Source organism: Thermobia domestica, chromosome 8 (genome assembly GCF_964235325.1).
Source record: "Thermobia domestica chromosome 8, izTheDome1.hap1.1, whole genome shotgun sequence".
Lineage (NCBI taxonomy): Eukaryota > Metazoa > Arthropoda > Insecta > Zygentoma > Lepismatidae > Thermobia > Thermobia domestica.
Genome location: NC_137461.1, coordinates 225,533,387 through 225,550,833, shown reverse-complemented (window position 1 = coordinate 225,550,833; position 17,447 = coordinate 225,533,387). Strand labels below are relative to the sequence as shown.

At 36.9% G+C, this 17,447-nt stretch overlaps 1 protein-coding gene across 1 annotated transcript in view; it reads right to left on the bottom strand.

The window, feature by feature from the left end:
- Positions 1-17,293, bottom strand: part of LOC145692479 (cholesterol 7-desaturase nvd-like) — a 116,825-nt gene extending 99,532 nt beyond the window's left edge. The window contains exons 1-3 of the mRNA XM_081767787.1: positions 17,204-17,293; positions 15,526-15,721; positions 1,400-1,588 (exon numbers count right to left, since the gene is read on the bottom strand). Coding sequence (XP_081623913.1) covers positions 1,400-1,588; positions 15,526-15,721; positions 17,204-17,293 — 475 coding nt within the window. The remainder of the gene's footprint in view (positions 1-1,399; positions 1,589-15,525; positions 15,722-17,203) is intronic.
- Between the last annotated feature and the right edge of the window lie 154 nt (positions 17,294-17,447).

Sequence of the window (17,447 nt, the reverse complement as noted above, 5' to 3'; positions counted from 1 at the left end):
ACTTCTTCTGTTTCTACCAGGCTAATTTCCAAATCTTCAATGTATAGTTGTATTGAGCCACCCAACAAATTCTGTTCTATTGTAGATGTGTTCCAATTTAAATTTTCAATTGTTCCTTTTGAATTCTTTAAACGTTTTAAAAGTCGTTAGTCTTATTCGAATGGGTGCCTTAATATACTTATATATATTTTCTTTTATAACTAGATAATATCGGTCTTTTTATATACTTTTAATTTTTATATTCATGCATGTAATTTTTCCAGAAAAATCTTTATGCATGTATTTTTAAATTGCACATACTACATGTTTGTCTTTTATTTTTATATTCATTTATCATTATGTAATTAGCATGTTTTTTACATTATTATGATATTATGTATAAACTGTTTATTTTATAATTATGATTGAATGTATTCATGGTATTTTCAATTATTTTTTGCTCACTAGTGGGTGTCAAGCTGTTGATCCCAACAAACTACTTTGAAATTATTATTATTACCCATTGTTTTAAATTTTATTCAGATATTCAGATGATCACAGAGTAATCTGTTCATGTCGGGTGTGGAACTCACCTCATCATTGGTTCCGCAATTACTTTAGCTCCAGGGACCGTAAATTTCAGAGATTGTCCTGGTAGCACACATATTTATCTGCAACTTTGTGTGCAGGAGAGTGTTGCGACTGCAAAAATATTCTGCATAAAGAAAGAAAAAGGAATATTCTGCCTTCTTCGTACACTTCAATACCTACTTGCTTCTCGCGTGGACACCACGGCTTCTCGCTAGTGACATCACGCAAAACGAAAAGCGAAGCGTCTGCGCTTCAGCCCAACCTTTCTTTCTAATGACCTTGCCCTATCATTGATAAACAAATCGAAACATTGCCTTCCTTTGGATACCATTTTTGCTTTCTCGCATCTTTTGTTTCATGATGAAAGGAGTTTTCTGTGCAAATTTCTAATAAGTATAGTAGTATAGCCGGGGCATTGATAAGTGAGTCATGTTTGTTCTTCTATACGTTGACATGTTAATTTTCGTTCTGCCGGTATTTATTATGAGTTAGCAATCTTCTTGCTAAGAATAAAATTAAACTTTTAGTTCATACTAAAATACAAATGAATGGCTCGGACGAACAAAGTGATAAGCGCTACTTCCGGCAAACTTGAGTTCTTAGGTGGAATTGGTTATGATCGAACCACAGAAGAGTATGTAGATAGTTTAATTTCGGAAATGGACCTGCAAATGGCAGAGAAAACTTGCTTGGGATGTGTCATTTCACTAAATTGCATGGAAATCGTCAACCTCCTTTTCAAGTTTACTCGAAACTTAGAAAATGTGACATATCATTATGTTCGTCCGAACCGCTTATATATACACAAGAAGAAAAGTGTTCTACATACTTTTTTCTGTGTAAGGAATTGACAGGCATTTTCCATCGAGTCCTGAGAACTTCCATCCATGAAAGGGGCATTCAATGCAATTTCCTTGTACTGATCCACCAATAGCTAAGTTAGCACCCAAATGAGGACAATACGCATCTAACACATATACTTTTCCTTCCTTTGTTCGAAAAACAGCAAAATTATTACCTGTAAAATAAATCACAGTTAATAAAATGTTGTAAATTACGGATGGCTAAAATTTTCCGGAATCCGGATTCCGGAATATTTGTTTTTCGGAATCGGAAATTTTAATTTCCGGATTTCGCAAAAAAATCCGGCGCTCAGAAAAAATCTCGAATTCGTAAAAAATCCGGACTTCGGAAAAAATCCGGATTTTTTCTGAAAACCGGATTTTTTCCGGAATTGGAATTCTTCGAGTTCCGGAATTCTTCCGATTTTACTTTCCGGAAAGTAAAAATTCTGGAATTGGCCATCCCTAGCTAGTAGCTGAAAAAAAAGAACATAATGAATATATACTACATGTTTTATTAGTTTCTTGTAGTTGGAGATGTTTTATCACTTAGGTAGAAAATTGCTACTGCAGTTATTTACTGCTTTATGAGGAAGGTGTTATTTTCACCCAAAAAAGGGGCTAGTATGTCTCAAACATTATCGTTTTCCCACCTGCAGATGCTCCAAAGCAATGCTTGCTTAGCTAAGGACAGTTTCTTGTCTATAAAAAATTCACATAGCACATTCCTCACATTTCAGACTTTTTCCGTATTCAGATCATTATAGGGTACATTTATGCAAAGTTTCACGTCTCTATCTCATTAGGAAGTATCTGATCAATTCGATGAGTGAGTGAGTGAAACGATTTCTTGCTTACCTAAGAACAGTTTTTTGCCCATAAGAAATTTCCCATAGTAGATTCCTTAGATTTCCAACTTTTCTATAGTCAAGTCATTATAAGGTACCTTTGTGCAAAGTTTCACGTCTCTATCTCATTGAGAAGTACCTAATGAATGTGATGAGTGAGTGAGTGAAACGATTTCTTGCTTGGCTAAGAACAGTTTTTTGTCCATAAAAATTTCCATTGCACATTCATCAGATTTCTTACTTTTCCATACTCAATTCATCACAAGGTGTCTTTATGCAGTTTCACGTCTCTATCTCATTAGGAAGTACCTAATCAATTTGATGAGTGAGTGAGTGAAACGATTTCTTGCTTAGCTAAGGACAGTTTTTTTTTTTTCATAAAAATTTCCATTGCACATTCATCAGAATTCGGATTTTTTCCATACTCAAGTCAGTGTGAGGTACCTTTATGCAAAGTTTCACGTCTCTATCGCATTGGGAAGTACCTAATCAATTTGATGACGGATAGAATGAACCGATTTCTTGCTTGGCTAAGAAAACTTTTTTGCCCATAAAAGTTTCCCATAGCACATTCCTCAGATTTAGGACTTTTTCCATACTCAAGTCATCACAGGGTATCTTTATGCAGTTTCACGTCTCTATCTCATTAGGAAGTACCTAATCAATTTGATGAGTGAGTGAATGAAACGATTTCTTGCTTAGCTAAGGACAGTTTTTTGTCCATAAAAATTTCCATTGCACATTCATCAGATTTCGGACTTTTCCATACTCAATTCATCACAAGGTGTCTTTATGCAGTTTCACGTCTCTATCGTATTGGGAAGTACCTAATCAATTTGATGACGGATAGAATGAACCGATTTCTTGCTTGGCTAAGAACAGTTTTTTGCCCATAAATTTTTTTCCATAGAATATTCCTCAGATTTTGGACTTTTTTCATACTCAAGTCATTGTAGAGTACCTTTATTGCAGGTTTCATGTCTCTATCTCATTGGGAAGTACATAGTCAATTTGGTGAGTGAGTCAGTGAGATAGTGGGCCTGAAAACTGCATATTTTAGGGGTCCAGTACTCGAATATGGTTGAAGGTAGGAATGTGAGATTTGGCATATGAGTACATCTCTTGGATACTCGTATCTCCTTAAATTCTTAATTTCATGTTTCTACCCTTAATAGAATCGTTTTTACAGAGCCTCGAAATCGGCGGTTTTACCCAAAACTCCTCTTCGTGTATAATATGCTTACGGCAGTGCAGGCCAGTTTTCATTTTCTTTGCGGAACTTGGCTGTCATGCACTACCGTGCATGTTGATCCATGTTAGTAAAGTTGATCAAACATTGAAAATTGTTGATCAAATCCGATGAAACGATTGGCATCGAAAAATTTCGAATCTGAAGTGAAGGGGCGCTAGCGCCCTTACAGCACAAGATGTGCTAGACATGTGCCATTTAGGTGTCCCAGCTACCTTTTAGGTACCCGACACTTGGCATATATGGTATTATATGTTAAATGTACTTCAGATACCTAAAGTTTTAGGTGCTTGTTACACCTAAGTGATATTTGCGACTATGTACCACAAAGATATAATTTATAAACCTAGCTCTGCTTTGCACTGTGATTTGTTTTTATATCGTCACTTGAGACATATCGTTCCTTTGTTTGCAAGTTGTCGTATCTCAGTTTTTCTCATTTTCCAGAAGAGCGATTTGAAACTTTGTACCTGTTTTACTTTCCTGTTACGCTCGAGTTTACCAGCAAATATTTACCAATTTTTGACACGAGGTAGCAGAAAGTACATTCGTAAAATACCACGTATTCAAATTACATAATATTATAATATTAAGCCATAAAAATATGTTATTTGAGATACGCTACTTTGCAAAAAAAAAAAAGTTGTTTTAAGAATGAGTTACGTCACCGTGCATAGTTCTTGGGATATACAAATAATGTCAAGTTGAAGTTGGAAAACTGCAATTTGTCCATTTGTGTACATCTAAGTTGCTGTATTCATCTTGGATATAAGTTAGTTATAAAGAAATAGTAAACAAAAGATAGAACCAAAAGTCTTATTTCTTACATTAATTAATTAAACATGTTTATGAAATCAATAGTAAAAGAACGAACTGATTGGGCTTCTGACATTTTACCAAAAAAAGAAAGAATGTTTTATGAAACGAATACTACAAATCAACACTATTAAGTGAATATGAAGCTGTATGAAAGGAAAATATAATTCAAGAGAGCTTCTAAATAACGAAATGAAAAATAAGTTATCGTATCCAAACTAGAGTATAATAGTATTCGTTTAAGTAAACATCAATACGAGTATAAGTTAAATGAGTACAGTTAATAGCACCTCCATACAATACTGAAAATTACTGAACCATGTCCATAAAGTAATCGGCAAAAAACAGTTCTCAAGTTAACAAAACTACAAAAAAGAAAGAAACTCGTGTTTTGCCTGAAACCACCCTAATGGTCGAGGTGCAAGTAAAATTGCTTTTGCTCTGACATTCGTATGACAGGGGTAGTAGTTCCGTTGCACAGAGATATTAAGTCTGCGTATTTATCTTGGGCGACTTTCAGCTTTCGCAGGCTAAGCTTCCCGACCTTAAAATCTTTTACGTTCTTCTTGAGACGCTTAAGTTATAGTTCCTTGTACTCTAATTGTAGGTGGATGATTTTGTAGAAAATAGTTATCGGCAGTGACGTAATTAGGGAAGAATGGGGCTTTTGCCACGGGCACCAGATTGGGAGGGCGCAAAACTGGGCATATAAATCTTTATTTTCACTATAAGACATTGGAAGGAGTTTTAGCATAGCAAACTAAAGATCATAAATAAAAATACCTCAGAAACTTAACAAACAACACCGACTCACAATCCTTAGGGTCATATCCATAGAGCATATTTTAGCTTCAAAGTTATGTATTGAGGACATTATAAAACCTTTTGCAGTCAAAAGAGCCCGCAAAGTTAAATTTTAGTTCTAGCTTTTTTGTGTATACATTTAACATACATCGATTTAAGAGATTTGCAAAATGTTCGAGTATAATACTTGAGACAACAGCTTGACTGTTTGTTATAATTAAATATTCTATTAAAATGCAGCAGACTGTTGACTCATTCTACACACATGCACATCCCGATAATTCCTAAAACATTGTGGTTTGCAGTTATTATGACAACACTGTAAAAATATGTCAAGGATGTTACTCTTAGATTATTTGGCAACCAAATACTAATTAGTTTGGGTTTTATCTTGTACTAAAAAGTAAATTATGTACTGCAATTTTGAAATCAAGCTTTACCACTTGAAGAAAAAATGGAATAGGAGAATTACTGTGTGATTGAGAGTTTTAGCTAGGTTGGTAAGGGGGGGGGGGCGAATTCTTGCCCCGAGCGATAACTATCCTAGTTGCGTCACTGGTTGTCGGTGAGCTCTTCAAAATTCGTATTTCCATCAGGTTCTTTCAGTGTACGTCTTTTGCATTACTTCCATCTGATTCTCGAATTTATAGAATTCTAAGTTCTTTGGAGAGCTGCTTAAAGTTGAAGGCACTATGCTGTAGTTCCACTCTCAAAAGGCTGCTTTCTATGAGCCAGCTTGATCACAGTAGTGCTCTCAAACGGGTCGGGTTGACCCGACGCGACCCGGGTCGCGTCAGCTCGGGTCGGGTTGTCGGGTCAGGCTACTCGGGTCGGGTTGTCGGGTCCGGTCAGTTGGGTCAGTTGAGTCAGATCGGGTCGGGTTATTCGTGTCGGATCAATCGGGTCAGCTCGGGTCGGGTTGTCGGGTCGGGTCAGTCGGGTCAGTTCACTTTGGTCAACTGAGTTTAGGTTGAGCTTAAACTCGGCTGGAGTCGAAAGCTACTGTTTTTCACTAGCTGCCTAATTAAAAATAGCAATTTTCAATTGATTTTATAGAAACCATAAATCTATTTTGAACACTTGCAGCTAATGTTTTTATGGTAAATGCTTATTTTTCTACTTGTGTGTACTTTAATTTTTAAATGTGGAAGATTGATTTTACCAATCGACTGTAATATTAATATCTACGCCTATATGGAGTCTGGATTTAGAACAAAACTAGAAGTTGTTTAAGCAAGGCCAAAAGAAAGATTGGATATGGACGACCAAGCCCAAGCAGGGCTGCGGTGGCTCAGTGGTAGAGAATTCATATCTGGTGCATGGTGTCCATGGTTCGATCCCAGCTTGTGCTAAGTAGGCTTTGTGGTGGAGAAACGCCGTGTAGTGGGTTTTCTCGGGGTTCTTCTGTTTCCTCCCACTTTCTTCATTCCACCATTTCATTCATTTCTCATGGTCACCATATCCCTTAGCCTCGGTGCAGAATCGAGGGACCTTAAACTGAATATTTCATTTTATTTCACCAAGACCAAGGACATCGATACAAGAACAAGATAAAGATTGGATATGCAAGATGAATTGCATAGTAATCTTGCTCTTGGCCTTGGTTTGGTGATCACCAAGTAGCGATGAACGTATTTTCTTGCTTTCCATATAGTATGAAAGATCATAATAAAAATCACACTTGGTCTTCATTTGTACCGTTGAGGCGAGCATTCTTGGCTCTTGTATAGTATGAAATACCACCAAGACTGCGAAATGCAGGACCAAGACTTGACTGCAAGACAAAGAATAAGACGCAGTATTGATGACCAAGACCCAGGGAGAAAATTGTTTGAATTTCATTTGTTGGGCTGAAAGTGATGGAATAAAATTAGTACTTTATAATTAAATATCATACTGTATTTTTAAATTTTAAATTACAAAATTCATATTATGTATCTTCTTACATGCAATATATATACTGTAAAATACGTTCTAATTACCGAGAAAGGAAAAGCAAAGTGGCACGGGTCCCGGAATCATAAGAACCTATTTTGAAATGAATTTGAAGGGTTGGAAAATATCACAAGTTTTCTCCTGTTTCCTCAACCCTTATCATTGTAGTTAAACGATTTCCTTTTGTCTACGCCAAGAGACTCTTGCTACTGTCTTCCGAGAAGACCCCTGCCGTCCGAGCAGGTGAGAACACTGATCTTGAAGAAAAATTTCGTCACATAGAACTAAAGCAAGAAAAAAAAAATAAATTTCTCCCACGTCGGATATTGGCATCAGTTATAAAAAGAAATAACCAAACCTCAATAGTGCCAAATATTCATTAAGATGCATATACAAAACCCCCGCTTAATCTAGCTAGTGGTTAACGTGTAAGACTTCGATACACGTGGTCCGGGTTTAATTCCCAATGGGAGTGCATTTTGGCGTTCACCCAGTGTCGTGACCATAGTGCTCTCAAACGGATCGGGTTGACCCGACCCGACCCGACTCGGATCGGGTTACGGGTCGGGTCAGCTCGGGTCGGGTTGTCGGGTCAGTTCGGGTTGGGTTGTCGAGTCGGGTCAATCGGGTCAGTTCAGGTCGGGTTGTCGGGTCGGGTTATTCGGGTCGGGTTGTCGGGTCGGGTTATTCGGGTCGGGTTGTCGGGTCAGGTCAATTAGGTCGGATCACGGTTCGGATCAGTCGGGTCGGGTCGGTTATCGGGTCGGCTTTGTCAATTCGGGTCACGGGTCGGGTCGGGTAGGGTCGGTCTTCAACCCGACCCGACCCGTTGAGAGCACTGGATCACAGTGACCGGTTGTGAAGGAACAAATATTTCCTGTTTGCTTAAACAGCATATTAAAACAAATTACGTATTAAGGTGAACACACATACACACATACACAAACAAAAAATAGAAATCGTTTGAGATATCACTCTGTGTGAACAATAGAAACTTAGTTTAACTTTTCTTGTAAACTATCGTATCTTGAGTTACGGCAGTTCGAGAGAAATTTAATTCTGTACAATTGAGATAGGACGAACATCAAACTGCTTATTCCACAGCTATATTTTTGAAGTTAGATATGGCTATTAAAGAGAATTATACAACTCCTAAAGGGAAATTCCAGGATGGTCTTAACTCAAAAATCGATTATTTTGAGATACGACACTTTGCAAACAAAGGGACGATATACCTTTCATTTTTGGGGTACTTCCTCTAGGTGCATACTTTTTCAGATACTTATAACACATAACTGATATCTGCAGCGACGCACAAATGACAGTCAGCTGTTTCCATTTGCTCATACGTAGTAACACGCAACGGTTTCGCGCTTTCTGCTCCATTTTCTGTCCTTCTATTACACAATCGCTTAGAAAAAAGAAGCAACAAATGCGTCAAATTTGTTAGATGAATTTAGAAGAAAGAAACGACATAACTGGTGAATGAAAATTAAGATGAATCTTTCATAAATATGTGAACAGTTAATTATTTAAATATATATATGTGATGAATTGTTCCTAAAGTGAGCTCCAAGGGTCAAGTGTAACCCCTGTCTCTACATCATGAAGTGAAAAATCTTGAGATGAATGCATTTAATTGTATTTTTTGGATGCGAACTGTCGCCGATCATTTGAAAGTGAATATGGAAGAAACATGAAATAAAGTAAAGAGACGCGCGTCATTTTGTTATAAAATTACATGGCGATCGGATTTTGTCTGATCCTAAACGTCTATAGTCGAATATACATGGTTACAAGAGCACCCTGATTATCCAAGTTAAAAAGACACCAAGGATTTAACTCTCTACAAGCGACACTTTCTTCATCGCCTCCTTGGCCATGTCGGATTCGAGTGCTAACTGTCTAACTCTGCGGACGTGTGGAAAGTCCTCTGTGAGTGTGTTTCTATAGAATGTTGTTTAGCGAGCTATTTGTTCGAGGACGTATCGTTGTCTGTTAATGTTTTGTTTATCAATGAATCATGAATACCATACGTAAAAATACCGTCAAATTTGAGTTTGATAAAAGTTTACGCCATTTACGACCGACGACACTTGAGGTTCATACCTGGCTTGCCGAGAAAGTAAAGCTCACATTGGACCAACTTGAAGCCATTCAATTGCACAACGAACATCATTGTCTTTATGTTAAGTTTAGTGCCCCTAGTACTTATGATATTTTTTTGCGTACAACACCTGAAAAGCTTCTTTTACTCTTTCCGATGGGACAGAAAGTCTCGTCTGTATTTCCAGCGAAAGTGAAGATGTCACACGAGTGCGGAATTTAGAGTTGCCCATTGAACTCAGTCCCGAAGTGATTCACGCAACATTAAGTCCTTAAGGATCTCTTTCTAAAGTTATCAATGAACAATGGTATGATAAATTACATTTTTCCAGTGTCTAATGGAGTTCGTGTTATATATATGACTCTAAAAAAAGCATATTCTGTCTAAAGTGACATTTCAAGGTCATCGTGCTACAGGTATATATCCTGGTCAGCCCCCTACTTGCTTCTATTGCAGCAATAGTTCGCATGTTTATAGTCATTGTAATAAACGGCAGCCTCTAATCTACCTGCCCGATATTCGCCTGGTACGTTACAGATGACTGAGTTGTTCGTCTGACCTTTACCCCAAACTCCTCAGTACTCAAGGTCTACTTCGCCTCGTCCCACCACTGCCTCGTCAGAAGCAGTGGATATGACCGAACTTGTACCAGGTGTTCCTAACATACAATATGTGCCACCCCTCCTCCCTTAGTTTTTTTTATCCGTATCTTATGTTTCCCTTTCATTTTGCAACACTTAACTTTAACAAATCTATCAGTGTTCTTCAATTTACTTCTTTACGGGACTTTTACGTCGTCATACCACTGATATTTGCGTCTTACAGGAACTTGGTACTGCATCCTTTGTGAGTATTCACGATTACAATGTTTATAATAATTTCACTTACAACGCCACAGGTACCGCTATTCTTGTTCGTCAAGGTATAAAGCTTGACAATGATTTTTACCATCCATCTGGTCGCTTAATTAGTGGTATGATAGGAGATGTCAAAATTTTGAACTTGTACTCACCTTCGGGGAATAATCAAAGGGCTACCCGCAACGAATTTTTCGTAACAGTGGTTGACCAGGAATGTGCTGGAAATTATGCTAATCTTAGTATCGGGGGTGATTTTAATTGTGTCATACACCAATCAGTGCAAATTCTGGGCTACAATTCTTGATCTAGTCTGCACAGCTTTGGTAATTAGTTGTGTGAATCGCAAAAAAAATTAAAAATCTGGCTCGTCAGTGATAGTGGGAGAAGATTCAGACATTTTGGTTCTGATATTAGCACTCGCAACAGCTGAGACTTACATATTTATTCCTGGCTCGAAGCCACCACATAAGATACACAGCAGTACCAAACTTCAGAGAGCATTGGGAGATATGGTGAACTGCATTTTATTTCTGCATGCCTTCACTGGTTGTGATACAACTTCTGCTCACACAGTAAAGGCAGAAATTTGCGTACAAAATACTAGGGAAAAAAGAAGAAATGCGTCTAGAAATGGACGTTCTCAACAACACAACATCATCCGCTAATGATATGGCACCTGTTGCAGAAAAAATGTTCTTAGCGTTATTTAGATGTGGTGAGAAAGGATATCTGTATTGTGCAAGATTCTACATATACAAAAGATTGTATCGATGCAACGCACTAGTGACAGTTCTATCAAGTTCAGCAGTGGAAAAATCAAGAGATAAACTCCAAGTGAATGGGGCTGGAGATTTTGTGGTGATTGCCTTCTTCATATAACAACACTTGAACAACCTGCTCCAGAAGATTTGTTAAAGCTTATAGCATGGAACTGCCAGACAATCTTCGGAAACACTTGTGGATGCAAAAGAAGAGGACTAGATTGTACATCATTTTGTGGAGTATCCATCATGTAGTGGACACGGATATGGTAATAGCACTACTTTAGTTGAAGATGCAGATGAAGGAAGTGATGATGAAGCTGCCACCGAAACCAACTTCTTTGAGAAGGAAGTTAAGGAAAATCGTCTACATTCAACTGCAAAACGCCGTTCGAAAAAAGTAAGTCTCAAAGTACACCTTTTAGAACATTTGTTTATCATCGCAAAGCTGTTTACGGTGGCATACACATGATCAGCGATTGGATTAGAGAGAGCAGGAAAGTTGCAGAAACTGCCCTGCAGAGGCTACACCAGTGGATGTGAAGAAAACGCATCTCAAGGGTACTGCTGCCGTGTACTTCCTCTCTCGGTATCCGTATCAGTGCAGTGTATGATGGGCAGGGCGAAGGAACTGCGTGCACTTGATCGTGGTCAATTCGTAGGGACCAGACGATTGGGTAGCTCGATTTCGCAAGTGACTGCGGCACTCGGATATTTAAAGGCAATTGTGTCAAGGATATAACGTCAGTACCTGCCTTCCGGTAAAACCGCACCCACACGGGCAAAATGCCGCGGTCAGGGGTGTGTCGACGACAAGAGTAGACGCCAAGTGCCCAGCATAGTAACAGCTGGTTGACGGGCCACAGCGCGACAAATTATGGAGAGGTTCAATGCAAGACAAGTGAGCAGCCACACGATTCGCAACCACATGCTCGTCATGGTGTACAGAAACCATCGGCCCATTCGAGTATCCCTTCTAACAGCGCAATACAGGAAACAACGTCTATCACAGGCAAAGGAACACCGCCACTGGACCGTGGAAATGTGGAAAAAGGTTGTCTGGAAAGATGAGTTACGTTTCACAGTGGCACATGCCGATGGACCGGTAAGGGTGTGTCGCCAACCGCTCGAGGCAATGGATCCATCGTGACAGTAGGAACCTGTGCAGGCGTGATGGTGGTATTCTCATCTGGGGCATGTTTACGTGGTCTGAAATGCGTCCCCTAACACGTGTAACACAGTTCCTCACAGGTAAACACTACCGCGGTGTTTTGAACGACCATGTCATGTCATTTGCTCGACTGCAACACTCAGGTGGTGACCTCATGTTGCAGCAGAACAATGCACCGGCCCACCTCTCTAGGATGGCAGCAAACTAGTTTGAAGAGCACTCCTCTAATTTAACAAAACTTCCCTGACAATCACGGTCACTGGAATTTAATTCGATCAACATATCTGGGACGCCATGCAACGAAGCCTTCGGCTGTGGACCCTCTTCCGATTAATCTGCAGGCTCTGTGGGAGACTTTGCAGCAGATATGATTGAGATGCCAGACCAACACTTCAGGTGCCTTGTGGTATTTATGCCGCGGCGGTTACCCTCCGTTTAAAGAACGAAAGGTGGTGTTACACGGTATTAGGTAGGTGTCTATAACTCAACCGGTGATCAGTTTATATTGTCTTCCTATTTATAAGTATAATACTTTCAATTTTAGCAGTTTAGGAGATGCGCAAAAGAATCTAATCACAACTATAAAAATTAGTACGTATGGGTGACTACTTAGTGAAATAGTGAAAATCATAAAACAGCATATGATGGTATTTACTATAAATCACATACGAAATGCATCTCAAATAATTCTGATAAGTATATTTTCCTTCATTTTTAATAATTAATCTCTTGTTTTTATCACCGTTTTTATGTTTTCCAAAACATATTTCCAAGCATTAATAGAAAAAGATTGAAGGTGCACTGAACTTTTGGTAATGCGGAGAAAAGTGATAACTTATTATGTAACCTATACTATTAAAGGTATAATAAAGATGGAAGAATAGTTTTATGTTTATTAGCTTAGGAGCTATAACGCAGAAATTACGTGGAGGGGAAAATCTCAAGATGCAGTACTGCTTATTAAAAGTGGCAGAAATCCAGCAACTAGAGTTTTGGAACTGTTTTAGTATAATATCAATACATAGAACACATTCTAACAGCTTTCATTTTTTTAAAGAATTATGTGTGATCGATTTAAGTCATCATTGCACTGGACAAGAGCTATTTATTCAAGAAGGTGGAAAACCCGCAACTGGATATTTTTGTAGGATAACAATATCAGTAAAACATATTTCAATAGATTCCATCTACTTTTTAAAACGTTTATCTCAAACACTAATTTCAATGGGCACATAGACCTACATACAGAAAGATAGTACGAACGTCTACTTTCAGGGTTCTTGCACATCCTCTAGCAACACCACTGTTTAAGAAATTTTATTAAACTAGGCTGACTTCCAAACCTGTTGATACTTAACAGAAATTGCAATGAAAAGCAGTTTCAAATCACTAAATATTTTTTCTTCTTGTTAAATGATTGATTCATATGTTTCTACAGAAATTGTACGCAGTCCGATGAGGTTTGAAGCTTCATTGCGCATCTCTGACGTTGTATATAGTGACAATATATACATCGGTTTAAAGCTTATGAAATTTCCAACAACTTTTATTCGAGCACTTCTTTCATATTTCTACCCTGTTAAGTTGTATGAGGCAATGAAATTAATATGTTCCCTAACAAAGATCACATTTTTTCAATTTATCCTAAAGTTATGCAAAAAGGGTTATTAGGAGAAAGGTGATAATAACTTTTTCCATTGCCTACAAGATTAGGAAACAATAAAGAAAGAATAATCCTTCTACGTTACTTAATTTAGAAGTTATGTGGCATAAACTAAGTGCATGTGGGAAATCCAAGGTGGCAGATTATTAATTCAAAATGGCGGAAAACCCGCAACTGAATTTTTTTAGACTTTTTGCAGGTAATAAGATCGATACGTAGAACATATCCTAATAGGTTTCATCTTTTTTATTTTAAATGTCTACCTTTAAGTTTCTACTTCAAACGCTAATTTCACTGGAGTATTAAATTGTGTTTCAAAATTAACATTATGTTAAAAAATATAAAGAAAACAAACATAATGTAAGTAAGGACGTTTGGCACTCTACTGGTGAACAACAAAATTTACCCTTGGTAGTCAACATGTTAATAAACTATTATATGTATCCATTCGTCTACCTTCTACCACCCCCAGTTTTAATATTGACCTTCGTAGAGTAGCGAAATGGCTATAGATTTATAGGGAACAGTTCTTAGTATGAATTCAAGTCTCCTTTATTCCTTTATTCAAAATTTCAAGTAGCACATTTAATCAGCTCCGGTATAACATTATATCTCATAGATTAAAACTGTTATCGTGCAGTTAGAAACGTTTTATGTATAAGCAAAGAGTCCTAACAAGCTTTCTATTGAAACTACAAGTAACGTATTCAAAAATTATGACTTCCAATATTAGATCCACATAGGGTAATAAAGGTAACCTATATTGAGAAATCGGTTTATATAATTTTCATATATGTCTTTGTTAGTTTATCGGAGTCGGAAGTGATAGGTTCATTCAGTACCAAGTAACAGATATCAGCAAATGGTTTAACCCTTGCAGTACCTAGGTATTTTTTTGTAACGCGTGTCATTTTGTACCCACCTGTTAAGATTAAATACATGTCGCAAACGAAACAAATTAGAAACGCTCACAAAAATCTACAGTGACAGAAGTAAACAGTTCACAGGATAAGGCTAACAGCTTTTTATTAAGATGCCATCTAGCAGTGACACCTCTAAATGTCAATCACATCTCCTACCAACGGGAGAGGGGTACTTCGTACCCACCAACTTAAAATAGCAAATTTATAAGACACAATAACATACAATTTGCACCACCGTAAGTTATACGCTTTAGCTAAACATGTTGAGCAATAATACATTTTCTTTTTTATATATATAATTTTTAAAGAAACGATTAGAAGAGTAATTACAAACATTATACTGCGATGTGTACATACCAATTCCAGTTGGTAGTGCTAAGGTTAACGTAGATTCAGTATCTAAGAAATATATTTCACCTGTGCCATTACGTCTGTATTGACCGCGAAGGTAGTCTAGTGCGTCTATTGTGCTGCCAAAATGTCTTGAGCCGTGGCAAAAATGCGAACTAATGCTTACACCCTCGCACACCAACGCGTTGAGCTAATAATGGTTCAGCTGTTGCTAAGCGAGGGAAAGCTAGTGGAATTCCTTCAGCCGATAGCAGCGCTTGCAACGAAAGACTAGGGAGCATGCCAATGTGACTTATAACTAGCACTTCTGGTTTCAACATTCGGTTTCAAATTTTCGAGATTTCATCAAAATATCTCTTAGAAATGAAACCCATTTATTTTCCACACTTTTGTTTTCATTTAGTCACTAGGTTAGCTACGTTTAGTGTTAGTTAAATGTGTTGAGCTAATAATTGTCTGAATTAACTATTTAAGAAAGCCATATACATATGTCATTTTTTTTTAATCCTATAGCAATGAAACTGGGTACTGACTATGGTTTGATAATATACTGCCCAACATGAGGTCATTCGTAGCAAAATTAGTGGTAAAAGAAATATTTACTGAAAGAATTTGTTTTACTTACCGAGCGCAGATACGTATTTGACCTCTTCTTTTTTCAAGTCATTTGAGTCCAAGAGTCTAAACCATCCATTAGGATATACAGGAGGCAATTTGCCTACTTTCCTTGTTCTCCTAATATTTTCCACAATATCTTTCTTTGATGTTCTATGTTTAGATCTACTATCCAAAAATTGGCCATATCCAAGATCACTAAAATCCTTTTTTAAAAAAAAGAATAAAGAGAGAGAGAGAGAGAGAGATAAAACACTACACATTAGACATAGTGAATTCACATTATATTCTATGAAAGGTTAATTCAAGCCGTTCTAATACTAATAATGTAATGATATTGCTAATTGGATAAACCCAATGCGATTCGTTGATACTGGCTTTTCAGTTTACAAACGGTGCCCACTTCAGTAGTTGATTTGTTATCGGATGAAGATTTACAAAGTTCATTTTGTTTTATCCATTTGATGATACAAAATTCAATTAAAATATAAAACAGAATTTATCACTTATTAAATACGATCATATAGTAAATTTTACAAACAGTATATACTAAAACATATAGGCCTGCATATAAGTATATTGTTTTATTATACTGTACTCATGATAACAATCCTATTATAATTTTATCTAGGATCTTGCGTGTATTTTTAAATAGAAAAACAATTCTGAATACTTTCCAAAGGTCATCAATGGATTATACAGAGGCAATGTTTTTAGCTCCAATATACTGTGTAAAATCATTCACTATAATGATTATTTTACATTAGCTCTCGACTCTGTTGAAGCATGAAACTAAATAAAAACAAGTGATACATATATGTACATAACGTGTGTTAATGTTTAATATTCACTTACAAATGTATCCTATGTGAATGGTGACTACTTATTCGTCAAGTATTCATCTTTCCCAATTAATGTTTTAAGCAGCATTTATCTGTCATAACACTAAGTAATGCAGAATAATATTAGTGGAACGTAATATATTTCCATATAATACACAATTCTTTATGAAGTCACGTTACATTATTAAATATTTATTAAACAAGAAGTGCAGTAACCATACTGAATTTTCTCGCTTCTATTTTTGAAATTGGATCATGAATCATGTAATAATGGATTATGATTTTTTTTCTTACTCTTCCCTGTTTTCTGTTTCCAGATGGAAATTAATGTGATAATTATAGAAAATTATCGCCTGAAAGTTGTATATAGGGATGACTAACTTAATAAACCAGCTCTGTAACTTTCTCAATTTTATGCCTATTGTCTATACAACACACCTTACGGAATGGGAAAACAATTCTGTATATGACTAATATACAAAATGTTCTTTCATTTGATTTGAGTTAGTGTCCTTGCAGCAACGACGCTATGTGAGACGTGAACCTAACAGCATAACGTGGGAACCGATCAAATAAGCTCCCACTGCTAATTGAACCGGGTCTCTAACGCCAAAGGCACGTATGGTAATCATCTAATCACGAGAGAGCTCACACACAAAATATATAGAAGTGTACATAGCTTTAATTCTTTTGGTCGTTTGATCAAATGAAACGCTTTCTATATGTAAAATGTTAAAACATTTACGCTATGAAGAAATTATTTAGGATATTTAGTACCTTAGTACCTTTCATATTAGAATGACGAGTACATGACATATTAAGTTCAAAATATAAACTGCTACTTACCCGAAATCGGTTGAGAGGACGAAATGTATAATAGTAAACAATAATTGTGATTGCAAACCATGTAGCAATGTATATCCATCGGTAAAACATGTTGAAAATGTTTCTTAAAATTTCAACACTACACGTGTTGTTTTCTATATAGTCGATGGTAACATCCATTAGTATTTCATAGCTTGTAATCCACTGATCCATTGAAGTGTTCATATTTTATCAAGACGTATAGTAAATAATGTTAGCTGTAAAA